This window comes from Colobus angolensis, unplaced genomic scaffold (genome assembly GCF_000951035.1).
Source record: "Colobus angolensis palliatus isolate OR3802 unplaced genomic scaffold, Cang.pa_1.0 Scaffold121, whole genome shotgun sequence".
NCBI lineage: Eukaryota > Metazoa > Chordata > Mammalia > Primates > Cercopithecidae > Colobus > Colobus angolensis.
Window position 1 is genome coordinate 4,850,766 of NW_012113253.1, and position 15,785 is coordinate 4,866,550.

A 15,785-nucleotide genomic window follows, 5' to 3' on the forward strand; every position below is an offset into this window, starting at 1 on the left:
ATTCTCCTGCCTCAGCCTCCCGAGTAGCTGGGACTACAGGTGCCCGCCACCACACCCAGCTAATTATTGTATTTTTAGTAGAGATGGGGTTTCACCATGTTGGCCAGGTTGGTCTCGAACTCCTGACTTCAGGTGATCCAACCGCCTCAGCCTCCCAAAGTGCTGGGTTTACAGGCATGAGCTACCACGCTCGGCGGCCTGCTACAATTTTAAATAGCAACAACAAAAAAACACGAGTAACTCTGTTTATATCTTCTTTTGTTTAAAAAATAACACTTTTGTTTAAAAGAAGATATAAACACACATATATATATTTTGGTCTGTTTTTTTTCTTTTTTCAGATGGGGTCTTGCTACGTTACCCAGGTTAGTCTCGAAGGCCTGGGCTCCAGTGATCCTCCTGCCTCAGCCTCCTGGGTTGCTGGGACTACCGGCATGTGTCACCATGCCCAGATATGCCATTTTAGAAAGTGAACCTACCTTGAAAATACTCATCTATTGACTCTCTCGCTTCTACCAAATAAAATTAAAATAACTGCTTATTTTCTTTCTCTCTGCAATTTATAGTTTTTATAAATAACTAGTATCACTGGTTTCTGTATTTCTGCAGCTATAAACATCTGATACACAGCAAGATAACTACCAGCTTGTAAAAATGCCAAGAAGCAAAACACAGCTATAATTAGTATAAAACAGGGTAAACGATGTAAATTACTATGTTTATATAACAAATTGAGAACCTCAAAGTAATAAAAAAAAATTAAGTATCAGACTTAATCTCCCTTTTCTATCTTCTTTCAATCATTTTTTTCTGAAATTCAATTCTTACTCTACTGGGCTAATACGTACTTACATCAATAATAGCTGCTGCACTGCTGTCTAGATGTTTATACAATTCATGTAATACTTCTCTCAGTTTCTTCAAAGTTTTCTTATTAGGCTGAAGTAGCATTGCTTGGAAGTTCACTGGCAAGCCATACCTTACAAAAAAGCAGAAATACAGTATGCAATACAAGCAAACATGTAAAGATATTTTCTTTTCAAAGCAAATATTCTCATACTCTTTAATCATGGTCAACAGGGAGACAGTATCTCACTTTACTTTTACAAGTTCAACTAATATATATAGAAACTGAAACTAATATACACAAAAAACTTAAACGCAAACCTTTGGTACTCACTGTCCACTAGAAATCTCTAAGCCATTTGCTAGGAATTACTTGAATTATCATTCCATTTTTTTTTTCTTTTGAGACAGATTCTCACTGTCGCCAGGCTGGAGTGTAGTGGTGCAATCTTGGCTCACTGCAATCTCCACCTCCTGGGTACAAGCCATTCTCCTGCCTCAGCCTCCCGAGTAGCTGGGATTACAGGCACGCACCACCACGCCCAGCTAATTTTTGTATTTTTAGTAGAGACGACGTTTCACCACGTTGGCCAGCATGGTCTCAATCTCTTGACCTCGTGATCCGCCCACCTTGGCCTCCCAAAGTGCTGGGATTACAGGCGTGAGCCACTGCACCCGGCTTACCATTCAATTTTTAAGGTAATATATGAATATCCTCGGGAAATAATAATAAGTAAGGTCAGCAGATACTTTTATGATAATAGCATGAGGTTACCCACATCTACTTTGAAAATTTGAAAAAATTTAAAAATAGTGAGCATAGTTACACATAAGTTTTGGGGTTTTTGTTTTTTTTGTTTTTTCAGATGGAGTCTCACTCTGTTGCCCAGGCTGGAGTGCGGTGGTGCAATAATGCAGTGGTGCAATCTCGGCTCACTGCAACCTCCACTTCCTGGGTTCAAGTGATTCTCTGCCTCAGCCTCCCAAGTAGCTGGCACTACAGGTGCCTGACACCACACCTGGCTAATTTTTTAATATTTTTAGTAGATACACGGTTTCACCGTGTTAGCCAGGATGGTCTTAATCTCCTGACCTCGTGATCTGCCCTCCTCAGCCTCCCAAAGTGCTGGGATTACAGGCGTGAGCCACTGTGCCTGGCCAAGTTTTGGGTTTTTAAAAACTATTTCTAATATGAGCAACCCATACATAGGATCAGACTGTGATTTCTTAAGTATCTCAAAATATAAAAATACTTTAGGTTAATATGAAATGATTCCAGTAAGTCATCAGCATACTATGTATCCAATGACATATAAAACATCTGAAAGATCTTCCTTTTAAACAAATATTGGTTAATATTTAATCTACTTTTAAGTACCTACACAAGAAAAAGAACCTGAGGGTACGGCAGCATAAATCTCTTTTTCTAAACCTGGCGCTAAATAACAAGACTAATATGCATTGTATAAGCTGTATGATGATACTGACAACCTCTGTCTCATGATTGGCCCTTTGGTTTCTCCAAATCAATTTCCTATTGCTGGACTCTGTTATAATAAAGAGGTCCAATGTAACGAATCTATGAACTCTTCAGTTCCAAGTTTGACAATTAACTTTCTTTACCTTAAAACAGACTCAACAAAAACCCGTAATGCTTTCACATGAATCCATGCAATAAATGCTTCACTAAAATTCACTTTCAGCCACCGTACAAGTGGTCCCTATAAAAAGAAAAAAAAAAAATTACCACAAATTTGGTCTTAGAAATAGCAATTAGATAGACCAAATTTTTTTTAAGTGACTACGTATTAGGAATCTATAGAAGAATTAAGTCACATAATTCACTTTCTACATGTTTCACTATTATTCTCATTATCTCAGATACTTTACCTTAAATTAGATTAAAAGGTTAGCCACTACTGAGTGATCTCAACAGATGCTAAAATGCATTGAACCAATTCATTAACACAGAAAAAGGTATATATTTTAATAAAAGTAGTTAAACCGGTACAAAATATAGAAATGCCTTAGGTTTGAAAATCAAAATACAAAGATCTGAATTTACTACACAATAAAACATTTAATACATGTAAAATCAAATTCAACTTACAAACAACTTCATAACAAAGATAAACAGTTATGTAGGCAAGTCATTTAACAGCCCTAGCTCTTAGTTTTCCCATCTGTAAAAAAGGGAGTTGGTCTAGACATCTAAAATCTCTTTACATTCTAAATTATGTAGTGTAAGTTCTTTTTAAACTTCATATATTTAGTATGATTAAGCGGATTTTAAATACGTTCTCTCTTGATACTTAAAAGACATACATTAACAATTCGGCTAACACTTACTTGGATAACATTATTAGGTTCATTTGGATGTACCAACCAATTAATTTAAGCAAAAAGGATAGCAAAACAAAGTGGAAATCTTTGGTCAAAATATCTATTCTGTAAAAGGATTTTGGGTTTTCCCTAAAAAGCTGGTTATTTTGGACATTACTTGGAGGAATTAGTTTCCTCCTAGTTGAGATGATATGGCTTATAAAGTACCTGGAAATAATTTTCAGTATATCCCTTCACTTCCCCTCACATTATTAAGAGAAACACATTTTCACTCATGTTTCCCTTTGCAAACAAGCTTTTAGTCTTCACAGTAATCCCACACTTGAAGATGGCAAGAAAGTTAACACCATCTTTCATTTTCACAATTCCACCTGTTTCCCATTACACCTAGAACACACCAATTCTCCAATAGTTTCAATACAAATTGCTTCAATAAAAGACTGAGGCATTGAACAAATCTGCCTCAAGAAAGTGAAAAGTCGGCCAGGTGCGGTGGCTCAAGCCTGTAATCCCAGCACTTTGGGAGGCCGAGATGGGCGGATCACAAGGTCAGGAGATGGAGACCATCCTGGCTAACCCGGTGAAACCCCCGTCTCTACTAAAAAATACAAAAAACTAGCCGAGTGAGGTGGCGGGCGCCTGTGGTCCCAGCTACTCGGGAGGCTGAGACAGGAGAATGGCGTAAACCCGGGAGGCGGAGCTTGCAGTGAGCTGAGATCCAGCCACTGCACTCCAGCCTGGGGGACAGAGCGAGACTCCGTCTCAAAAAAAAAAAAAAGTGAAAAGTCTTACTGAAAATAACTTTGTTACTTAACTAAAATCTCCCTTCACCTACAAGGACGTTAACCAGAATACTGCATTTAAAAATTAATATCTGATATGGATTTAGGTGGAGTAATTTAAGTATGTATTTTAAGGTAACTATTCTATTCGATCTAAGATAGATGTAAGCTTTAGAAGAAAGCTTTCTTAGAAATAGAATAGTTCTCTCTAGAATAGTTAAGCTTTAGAGGAAATTCATTCTAATTATTCAATTAAAAAAAAAACTAAAATCAAATGTCTTAAAACCAAAGCAGATTTTTACTTTCTTTTAAATCAAAGGAAAGTAATACCACTTGTTCTTCTGCTTAATATTGATAATACTAAATATTTAAAACACATACAAATTGTTTTTTCTTATCAGTAGAAAGCCTGTTCATTTCTTCTTTATCTGCTTTCATCTCCTCTTCGTTATACTGGAAGTCACGAACAATGAATCTAAATTTGGGGGAAAAAAACAAAATTGTTCATGTTGTATACAGCTGATCTAACAAAGTAAATACACACAAAAATAATCATCTTACTTGTTTTCCCTGGCTTTGTGTCTGAAGTCATCAACTGCCTTCCTAAACAAGGTAACATTACACAGGTAACTGTCTTGGTCCTCTGAAAGAACACTATGGAGAAAAAAAAAAGAAGTCCATTTAAAGATGTATACATATTGCTGTCTTTCATATTAAGGGCAAAATTCAGAAACAGGTAGAAGAGAAAAGTAGGGTGTAAGAGCCCTTCCCAAATTACCTCAAAGCTTTTCAATCTGGATTGCCTCAAACACTGAAGACATTGAATGTTTACGATTTATTCTGCTAATGATACTTTTTTTCTTACTAACCAACAAAATTAGACATTAACTCCAGTAAAGCATCCAAATGCTAAGAACCACACTTTTCAATCAACATTAGCACCAGGCTGCTTTGTTTCCAGTGTCTCCTTGATAAGCACACTTTTCTTTTCTGGAAACCTAATTCTTTCTTCCTTTCTCCAGGCCAACTCAGCCCCACTGAGGCCCAGCCTAGCCTCTCTGCATTGCCAGTACATCAAACCTTGGATCTTTCCTTTGCTCCCATGACATCTCTCAATCAAAAACTGATAGGCCAGGTGCAGTGGCTCATGCCTGTAATCCCAACACTTTGGGAGGCTGAGGTGGGTGACTGCTTGAATTCAGGACTTTCAGACCAGCCTGGGCAACATGGCAAGACTGTGTCTGTACAAAAACTACAAAACCTAGCCAGGTTTGACGGTGCACGCCTATAGTCCTAGCTACTCAGGAGGCTGAGGTGGGAAGATCACTGGAGCTGGGGAGGTTGAGGCTAAGTGAGCCAAGATTGTGCCGCTGCACTCCAGCCTGGGTGACAGAGTGAGAGAGACCCTGTCAAAAACAAACAAACAAACAAACAAACAAAAACAACCTGATGAACACAACTGTCTAATCTCTGAATAAATGTGCTTGTATGCATCCCATGGCTCCATTTTAGGCTTCAGAAGGTCCCAGTGAGGTCAGAACTTCCATTCAGTCACAGTTCCATGGACATCACTGGAAAGACCTTTCTAGACACAACTGCCAGGAAATTTTAATGGTCATTTAAATCTGTAGTACCTTCGGTGAAAGTCCACTGTTTGAAAGGGGAATAGTATCGCTTGTGATAGTACGGCCCATATTTGGCCTTCAGAATTTACCTACAGTGCCTCCTGTATAGAAGTCCTTACGCGAGGTCCATGAGGCTGCACGGGCAGCTGTTCCACAGGGATAACCTTGGGGCAGGGAATGTTACTGAGAGGAGTCTCTTCTCCTTTCTATCTTTCACATATTGGAGGTCTTCTAATGTTTAGTGTTTTTTAAACAGCTTTACTGAGATATAATCGTTATACAGAAAACTGTACGCATTTAATGTCTATAATCTGAAGTGTGGACATACGCATATACCCATGAAACCATCACCACAATCTAGACAATAAACATACCCCTCACTACCAAAAGGGTCCTGTGCCCTTTTGTTGACTGTTTTCTTTGTTTTTCAATGTTTAGTTTTTACTTACAATGTGGTACTTCTGAAATCAGAAAAAGTAAATTTTACAAAATGGAGGAATGCTGGGGAATTTAAAGATACTATATTAAAAAAATTTTTAAAGCAAGTGTAGTTTTTCCTGAAGCCTAAGAACCACCTGGTTAGCCAAGTAAATTCAGGAGGCAACTACAGTGTTTAATCACAGGATGGCTTTAAGTACTGAATCTACCCCACTTCTGATCAGCCAGCCAGCAGGGGCACCTCCCCAGCGAATGACCAGCAGACAGTCTGGGAGTACTGATCACTGTAATTGCTGACATGCAGAGAAAATGCAAGTACTCTGGATTTAGAACACTGAAACCTCCTGTTAGACTGTATCTTCTCAAAATGATTACCCTTAGTTCTTGCTCCTGGTATCCATCAAATCCAATGAAGGGCAGCTACCAAGAGGACAGAGCTCGATTTAAAAAGCCGTTTAAGGATCTTCTGCTTTGCCAAGATTTACTCAGTGATGTGTGAACTGCTTGAGATCAAAACAAATCTAAATCTAACTTGTAGGCTATTTCAGAGCCACAAATAATGCTTCACCATTAGCATACTAATCTTTTAGTATCCAACACTTTGCTGTTTTGAAGACCCTTCCAAAAGCATTTGGTGCTTGACATGGCCCTGTGTCAATGAGCAGGTTACCTATTAAACAGGTTCCTAGCTATTGGGCAGAGATCTGGGACACAGCAAATTCCTAAGGCTTACTCAAAATCCTGATGGTGATAAAAGCCAAGATAAAACTTCCATCTCACCTTATAACTAAATCCTACTCTGCCACCTTATTATGAAAAATAAATAAAAGCCACTTGCTTTTCCTCTTTCCCCTAAGGAAAGGTATTTCTTAAAAACTGTATAAAAAAATAAACCACGAGTCCTTACTACAATAGACTTGTAGTCATTTAACATGTACTAAGACTCTGTAATGCAAGTGCTTGCTAGACATTACTATAAAACTAAGACAGCATTTCCTGATCTCCAGGTATGGGTTTAGTAAAGGAAACAGGCATAAACAGGTAACTGCAATACAGACTTGTAAGTGCTGCAACAGAAAATGTACATGATACACTGGGGAATTAGTTACTTTATCTGAGGGGATTCAAAGGAGTTTCACCAAAGAGGTGATACTAGGTGGAAGTTTGAAAGAAAGGCAAAAAAGAGAACATTCCAGACAGAACCCCATATGCAAATGAATACAGGTGTGGAATAGCATGGTGCATTTGAGGAATTGCAAGAAGTGTGTATAACTGGGGCTCAGCATGGTAGCTCATGCCTGTAATCCCAGCACTTTGGGAGGCCAAGGCAGGCAGACCATTTGAGGTCAGGAGTTCGAGACCAGCCTGGCCGACATAGTGAAACCTCATCTCTACTAAAAATACAAAAATTAGCTGAGTGTGGTAGCACATCCCAGCTACTTGGGAAGCTGAGGAAGGAGACTCACTTGAATCCCAGAGGCAGAGGTTGCGGTGAGCCGACATCATGCCTCTGCACTCCAGCCTGGGTGACAGAGAGAGACTGTGTCTCAAAAAAAAAAAGAAAAGAAAAAATATATATATACACATATACGGCTGGGATATAGGGTACAAGAAGAGGGTGTGTGTGTGTGTGTGTGTGTGTATTGAGTACAGGCAGTCAAAATGGGGAGGGACAAGCAGGGTTTTAGACAGGGAAGTAACACATTTATATGTCACAAAGATGAAAACAGCAGCAATGTGGAGGACTGATGAGAAGAGAAAATACCGGAGAAAAGGAGACCAGCTAGGCTCATGGTCCAGGCAAGGGATGAGGGAGTCAGAGCTGGAGCAGTGGCAGTGGGTCTTGGGGGAGTGGGGAGAGTAGATTTAACCACGTGAAATTGTGGATATTTGACCATTTTTTGACCTACAAGACAGCAATTTTTAATGGTTCAGCCAAATAACTATGGAAGGTGGAAATGCCACAACTGATTAGACTAATGCAGGCAGGGGGTCTGTTGGGGGGGTGGGGTGCAAGGGTGAAGGAAGATTCCAAAATGACTATCACACTTGCGGTTTGGATCACTGGGCAGATGTTGCTGCCATATACTTCAAGGCAACGAGAGAGTTTGAGTCTGAGATTGGGGTGTCAGTTACCTAGGAAATACCACATGGAGTGGTCCAGTAGGAACCCAGGTATGTGAGTTTGTAGGTGGGGGGAAGGCTGGCCACAGATAAAGATTTAGGAGTCCGAAAACTGCAGTTGAAGTTAGAGCCATGGGTGTGGTTGAAGTGATACTGACAGGAGAACAGACCATCTCCCTCAGAAACTCTGAAACATAGAGAAACTTCTGGACAGTGGCCAGTATCATTTTTCCTGCACTTCTTAGCTAGGCTGTTCTGTTTCACTGGGGACTCCACATCCCTAAACAAAAACTTCTGTGAAGCACCCATTAGTTTGTGATGCTGCTTCCAATGACAGAGAAAAGGCAAAAGTTAACCAGTGATCTGACTCAATCAGACTATTTTAATAAGCAAAAGCAGACAAAAAATAAAAAAATAAAAACAAGGAAAGTGGTAATTCTGAAAGGACAAGTGAAAAGCACCTCTTTCTGAACAGTGTTTCTACAAAAAAAAGCAGAACAGCAGCCCAGCCTCCACTTCTTTGTCCACAGCCTTGACACGGCATTTATCCACAGTGCTGCATTTAGCCTCACAGTAGTAGCTACAAAACTCTCCCATCTTTGTAGAACATTTTACAAACAGTTATATTTTGTGAATTTTAAAATTCTTTCAGGTTTGAGGACAGTTAGAATAAAAGACTGAAAAATATTAGATTGGATATCAGAGTGAATATTTTTCAGTCGATTCTACCTCAGAACTCCACTTTCATCTTCACTACTCCCAACAATAATCACTCAAGTTATCACGCCAAAAAGTGATGTTACTACCATAATTAATTAACTTGTGTAAAGCACATAGAACAATGACCAGCTCATAGAAATTACTCAGAAATGCTGGGTGTGATAAACCAAAAATTCAGCATCAGGTCATAGAGATCTTTCCTAAATGGCAGACAAAATTCCAGGCTCACTCCAAAAAGCCTATTTGCCCCTACGTGAACTGCATGTACTCTTGATGGTGCTATTTGAGCTAATGCTACGTTGTCTCTGACTAAATTTAAGCAGGTAAGTTTTTGAGTCAGTGATTCCAAATGTACTTTGAGAAACAGGTAGAACAGATGTTTTCACTGAGCAAGGAAAGGCTGGGAGCTCTCAGAAGATCAGTGTGCACTTACAAGTCATTTGCAAACAAGTCTTGACTGCAATAAACTGTTCCCTGCCTGAAATTTGCCCTTTAAACTAATAAAGTGACTGTCCAAAGATCTAAATCTCTGATGGAATATTTTTAAAGTCCTTCTATCAGAGTAAATCTGAGCTTACTTAATGAGCCTACACACCATCCCCCTGGACATCTGGGTTGGCATATGTCCACCTCTGGAGGACATTCTGTGTGCACTGGGTCCTCATTCTCCTCCTTCACCTGCCTCCTAGACACAGAGTCAACCTCTATGGCTCTAATGCCCTACAGATCTGTCAGTATCAACAGCCTAAGTGAGACACTAATATGAAGACACAACTGTAGTCTTCAGGTTACTATGTGAAGAGCTGGTATGAATGAAGGTATTCCCCCAAATGAAAAAAAAAAAAAAAAATTCATGATGAGCACAAGTTTGTTGTTTAGTTCCTAAAAGATCAACATTTGTGAAAATACAGTAACATTATCTTGTATTTTGAATACTTCATCAAGCCTTAAAATATCTTCATAATATATGCAAGGAAGGGGCTATGTTCATTTACAGACAAAGAAAAGGAGGCCAGAGAAGTTAAAAGACTTACCCCAGGTCACACAGCAAGTTGGTAGCAGAACTGAGACAGGAGAATAGGGTCTGGAGGCAGGGAACCTAAGGTTGTTTCACCCCGATTTCCTAGAACTAAATTGAAAGGAAAACCCTAACTTTCCATGCCTAAGTAACAAAAGAACCAGAGGCTACTCCTTTTGACCTTTCCTGCATGGCAGATGGGAAATTCGCTGTCTGCAACAAATCAGACTGATTCCAGGCCAAGTCTTCATTTGTAGAGAAGTATAACTTTGCAACTTCACCCTAGCTTCTGATTGGTTGCAGAAAGCAACCAATCAGATGTTTGCACAGGAGTGTGACCTTTGTAACTTCACTTCAGCCTCTGGTTGGCTGCTTTCTGCAACCAATGAGACTGACTGCAGGCTACCACTTCATTTACATGAGGTGAGAATGAAGTGGCCAATGGGAAACTTGTAGGAGTTATCTGGACCCAAGAAGATTCTGCATCCGGACCCTTGAGCCACTGCTCGGGTTCGCTCCTACACTGTGGAGTGTACTTTCTTTTGTTTTTAATAAATCCCTGCTTTTGTTCTTTTGTTGCTTCATTCTTATTTTGCTTTGTTGGGCATTTTGTCCAATTCTTTGTTTAAAACACCAAGAACCTGGACAACCAGAAGTCACAACCCTACCATTGACTGACCCTACGAGTGACAGATTCTACCGGTGATAGAACCAGCAATAGAACTCAGATCCCTGGGTCCAGGACTCTTTCCATTATACTAAGCTACTTGCCACATGACACAATGAAACTGGAAAAGAAAATATTTCATGGGCCTGACCTTACTAATTCCACTTCTTTACTACCTCCTATATCTTCCACCCTGCTGCCTCCCCTTGAAGCATATATGTATCTATAAGAATCCTGTGGGGTGGAGATACACTGTATTTATATTTTCTCAAAGAATGGGTGGAGATACACTGTATTTATATTTTCTCAAAGAATATCTGGTGTGGCAATGCAGAATATGGAAAAATGACATGGAATAGTGTTAAAAGGGTACAGGACCTGGAGCTAGAAGATGTGAGTTCTAGCCCTAACTCTGCCATTGGACACTTTACACAGCCATCTGCCTCAGGGAACTATTTAAGCATTTTAACTTCTTCTTCCATGAGAATAAGAGTGATACCTGTCCATACTTCACAGACTTGTAAATTTCAAATTAGGCAATGCATGTTAAATCTATAAATTTAAAAAGTGTTTAATAAAAACAGGTTTATTTGTTTTTTAAATAAAAGGAACATACAGATTGAGTAAAATCTAAGCTCAAAGTGATGGTGAACATCTGGAGATCAATACGGCAGTCCAGTAGCCATTCTGGTACACTTCCTTTGCCAAGTAAAATGAGGAATTACAGACACATAGTAGGTATGCAATAGTGAATAAAGAATTTTCAAAAGGCAGCACAGTGAGGCAGAAAAAGTACCACACCAGACATCGAGGTTCTAGTTCTAGCCCTGCCACAAATGAGATGTGTGACCCTGGGCAAACTATTAATACCTCACCGACCTCAAACTTCTAAGTCTATAAACAGGAGGTTGTCAAACAGACTGTGCCAAGTCCCTTCTAGGTCTAAAATTATTACAACTAGAGTTCACAGAACTCACTCATGAGGTTAATTTATCACAAAGGCAAGACAGCAAACATATTTCCTCAGCCAACATCCAAACTCTAAAAGGAATTCTAAGAACCAAATGGTTTTACAAAAACTCCTACTTACTTGCTAGACCTTGGAACGACCATTTCGGCTAGTGTTTCATACTGCTTAATCCAGTCGTTGTGGTTTAACCTGCAGGAGAGGTACAATACACATTGGAAAAGAAAAACAAGTCCTATTTCCTGCCATATCAAGGAAGAGAAAAAATTATGTGACAAATAGGAAATCTGGCTATAGTGAGTATACTCCAACTCTATGTCACAAAAAAAAATTTGTTACTCAGGTTTCCTACTGAGAATGAATTTCCAACACACTGAGTAATGCAGGAAATACAGATCACCACCCTACCTCCAGTAACTATTGCAAAAGAGGCACGTCCTAGAACTACGTTTGGAAAAGAAGTAAAGCACAGTATGGATTCTAAAGTATTTTCAAGCTGCATAGTTCATACATATAGTGCCTCATTTTTTAAAAATGGTCATGCTAAAATCACTGTCATTCCTCTCAGTGGCAGTTATGAAGGACTGAAAAAAACTGTATTTATGGAAAGCACAGAGTACCATGAGGTAGTAAGTAAATGACGTGACAGTAAACTACGTTGCCACAAAGCATTGTGCAACAACCTTCTCTAGAGGCCACTGGCTTCCCGGGGTGCGGGGAGAGACAACTATGTTTGAGATTGAAAACAAATAATTATAGTGTTTATAGGCCAGGATAGAGAATAATTCATCATGTAAGATGTCTTAGGTCCTATGTTTCAATTACGAGGTACAGAAAACCATAAAAATTTCTGGTTTTGACCCCGAGTTTTCAATACAGGTTGAATGAGTCAAATATTTTATCTGGGCAAAAGTTATTTTCCTACATAGCACAAAAAAGCAGAGATACATAGAATTTGTTATAAATAATCAGTGTTTCAGTGTAGCAGAGGGGAGTTATGTAACTAGAACACAAAATAAAACTTCTGGAGTGAAATCCTTAGATTTAAGGCCTTCTCCCTCTGCAAAGAAAAATCCAAAAGGTAGCATACTGCAATAAAGGGGAAAAAATGCAGAACTGAGATAATATTGTAGCCACTGCAAATTCCACGGAGGCATTATTTTCTAGTACTCCCAATCTCTGAACCAGATAAAAATGCAGAGCACAGCAAGGAAGTCTGCATGCAAAGATACTCTGAAAAAGACCCAAATCTCCCACCTGAGTTCGGATCCCCCAAACATTCCCTGATAGCAAGACTTCAGTGTAAGGCAAAAGTGAAACCATTAATAGTGCTATACAGACACGCACAGAGTCCAGATCTTCCTACAAGTACCCAAAGGTTTCACTTCATTTCATTCAAGATTAACTATGATCAAATATTAAATAACACAGAAGGCCTAATCCTAAGGAGATTTAAAAGGTTGTCTAGCCCAGTGGTTAGCAAACTATGCGCATAGCCAAGCCTGTTTTGTAAATAAAGTTTTATTCAAACAGCCACATCCATTCGTTTATATATAATTTATGGCTACTTAAGCTATAACCACAAAGTTGACACAGTGGAGTAGTTGTGACAGAGATCACATTGTTTACAAAGCCTACAATACTTACTATCTAGCCCTTCATAAAAAAAAAAAAATTGCTAATCTCTGCTCTAATCCATTCTTTGTGTCTTACAGTGCTTAATTCATCCTAACCAGTCATAAAGATTTTTTTGGGAAAAAATGCAAAGACCTTCCTATTTTGAGAAATCTAAAATCTGTATTTGTTAAACAATCAATAATTTAGCATTACCTAATGTCTGAATGAGCCAACTCTACCAAGCTGCTAAATTTGATTTGGAAATTCAATTTATAATTGAAGTCTCCATTGCCAGGTTATGATCTAATTTCTACTTTATGTGCCACATGAGCAAATGCTGATTGACAGAATGAATGGCAAGGTTATATTCCTTTTACGCTTGGATTTTATGGAAAACTTCAAACTACAATACTAGATACTAACATTTTTCTTGTATTTTAACAAGTAAAACCCTTTGTAATAGAAAGACTTACTTGGGAACTACTACAAGTAATGTGACAAGATACTCTGAATCAAGAACAAAGTCATCCTTCTTCACAATTTCTGCTAGACTTCTAGTTAGCAAACTTCCTCTGAGGAATTAAAAAAAAAAAAAAAATCATTAGGCTGATAATTACGGGCTTCTGTAACACAAATAAACAGCAGGCTAATCATTTTCACATATACTATATATACATTGAGAGGGATTAGTCTTAGTTAAGAGTTTTACTTTGTAAGGAGTCATCATTTAGCTGAATATATCCTACCCTGGCAACCAAGGAAATATCTTCTATCAAAATTTGCCTCTAGTGTTTTGTGTTTGCTTTAATTATCATAACTCAGCTCTTCTCTTGCCTACATATATAATATCTTGACTGGAAAAGTGCTATCTACTCATTAGATATCAATTAAAGTCTATTCTATCATATAATTATGAAATTATGTCATCTAAGCACAACATCTTCAGTGTTCTTCCCTCCCTTGGGTATCATCTGATACCAGGCAATTTTGGTAGCTAACCCAATAATTAACTCTTTCAAATCAGTCTTCATTTGCCTTCCAGTAATCACTTTGCTATAATAAATATGTCTTGTCCTGTTTGTATCACTCATAGTATCCAACCAACTTTCCCTCTAGGATATGAAGGCACAACTTGAATACTTTCATGCTTAAAGCTGCACTTGTAGTAGTCATAGCACGAGGGGATCAACCAAAACAATTCAGTCCTGTTTTTAAAAACCTAATGAGTGAAAAACCTAAACTCTGAAAACAGATAAGAGAATAATTGTTACATCATAAAAGGATTATTCTATAGTTAAGCGATAGGTAATTACTATGCAGTTAAACTATGATTTCATTTAAAACAATTAATTTTAGACTATTTTTCAGTGAAATATCAAATGGATAAAGGGATAAGCCAGGACCCAGTTCACAAGTATTATTTATAAAACAAGTATAATAAATCAGCCTCACATCTGTTTTGATTAGTCTGAATTCTATAAACTTACCTTAGTGAGCTTTTCTCCATGAAGTAAAAGAAATACCATTTTGATTACAGAAACAACATAAACTGAAACTAACTAAATCCCAAAAATATCTCCCTCGGTGTATGCTAGTGTGCTTCCCGAGTTCTTAATACTCAAATATACTTGATCTGCTTACGCATTCTTTCGTTCCAAATTCTGAAGATTTCCTTTCAGGTTATTGTATGCAGATGCTCGAGATTTCAGGTCATTATCAATCTGAGTTACTCCCTTCGAAAAAGAAGAAAAATAGACGAAATTTTCCTAAATCTGCCTCTACTAATACTAACAAAGTAGCTAAACTTTAACTTCTACAAAAAAAACCCACTAGTTTCTAGTGTAAGAATATTCTATTATTTTAAAAGCACGACTTTAGGAGATCATTTAAAAAAGTCTACTTCATTTTTAATATAATTTCCACATAAATCTTTTCTACTAAAAATAATGTTTTAGTCCACACGTATTTTAATTATTATATTACTTCTTAAACCATGGAAATGGAATCTAGGCTACTGGGTTTGGAGATTACTAATTACAAGGCTTCAATTCACAAGACCGAAGGATATTTTCCAAAATAAACTAAATTACATGAAGACTTTTAATTACTGCAAACATCACTATTACATAGAATATTTTTCTATGAAATTAAAATTATAGTTGAATTTATTCATAAATGTCACAAAAGCTGCCTTTTCAAACGAATAGAATACTAAACTACATGGGGAGAAAATGTGAAGTAAACAATATTTGAAGAACTGACTTTAACATAGTTCTAGCATTATTAGCTGTGTAGCACGAGGATAAGTCACTTCACGTCTCTAAGCCTGCTTCCCTATCTACAGCAGCATCAGGAAGCAAATGATCTAATCCTTAAGGATCCAGAAAATAAGGCTCAGTCACAGTAAGAACACCACTTTATATTATCAAATAATGTAAATAAGTTTCTTAAACTATAGTAATCAAATTGTATGATGACTTTAGTTAAAATCTTTGATAGTCTATTTATTTACATTTAACTATGTAACACACTGCATAACTAAAGTTGGGAGCAAAGGAAAGTCTGTCCAATAATTTAAACTACACTTCTTGCCCCAGCCAGGTCAATAAGAATGCTGGCAAACAATTAACAGGTCCTT

The 15,785-nt window shown here is 37.9% G+C and overlaps 1 protein-coding gene across 4 annotated transcripts in view; it reads right to left on the reverse strand.

The window, feature by feature from the left end:
• The window catches only part of ATP6V1C1 (ATPase, H+ transporting, lysosomal 42kDa, V1 subunit C1), a 53,754-nt gene that overhangs the window by 5,213 nt on the left and 32,756 nt on the right, over nt 1-15,785 (reverse strand). For all 4 annotated transcript variants that reach the window (XM_011931260.1, XM_011931252.1, XM_011931279.1 and 1 more), the window contains 7 exons: nt 14,789-14,880; nt 13,621-13,719; nt 11,654-11,722; nt 4,533-4,625; nt 4,353-4,446; nt 2,470-2,567; nt 853-979 (listed from right to left, as the gene is read on the reverse strand). In XM_011931260.1, the coding sequence (XP_011786650.1) occupies nt 853-979; nt 2,470-2,567; nt 4,353-4,446; nt 4,533-4,625; nt 11,654-11,722; nt 13,621-13,719; nt 14,789-14,880 (672 nt within the window). The remainder of the gene's footprint in view (nt 1-852; nt 980-2,469; nt 2,568-4,352; nt 4,447-4,532; nt 4,626-11,653; nt 11,723-13,620; nt 13,720-14,788; nt 14,881-15,785) is intronic.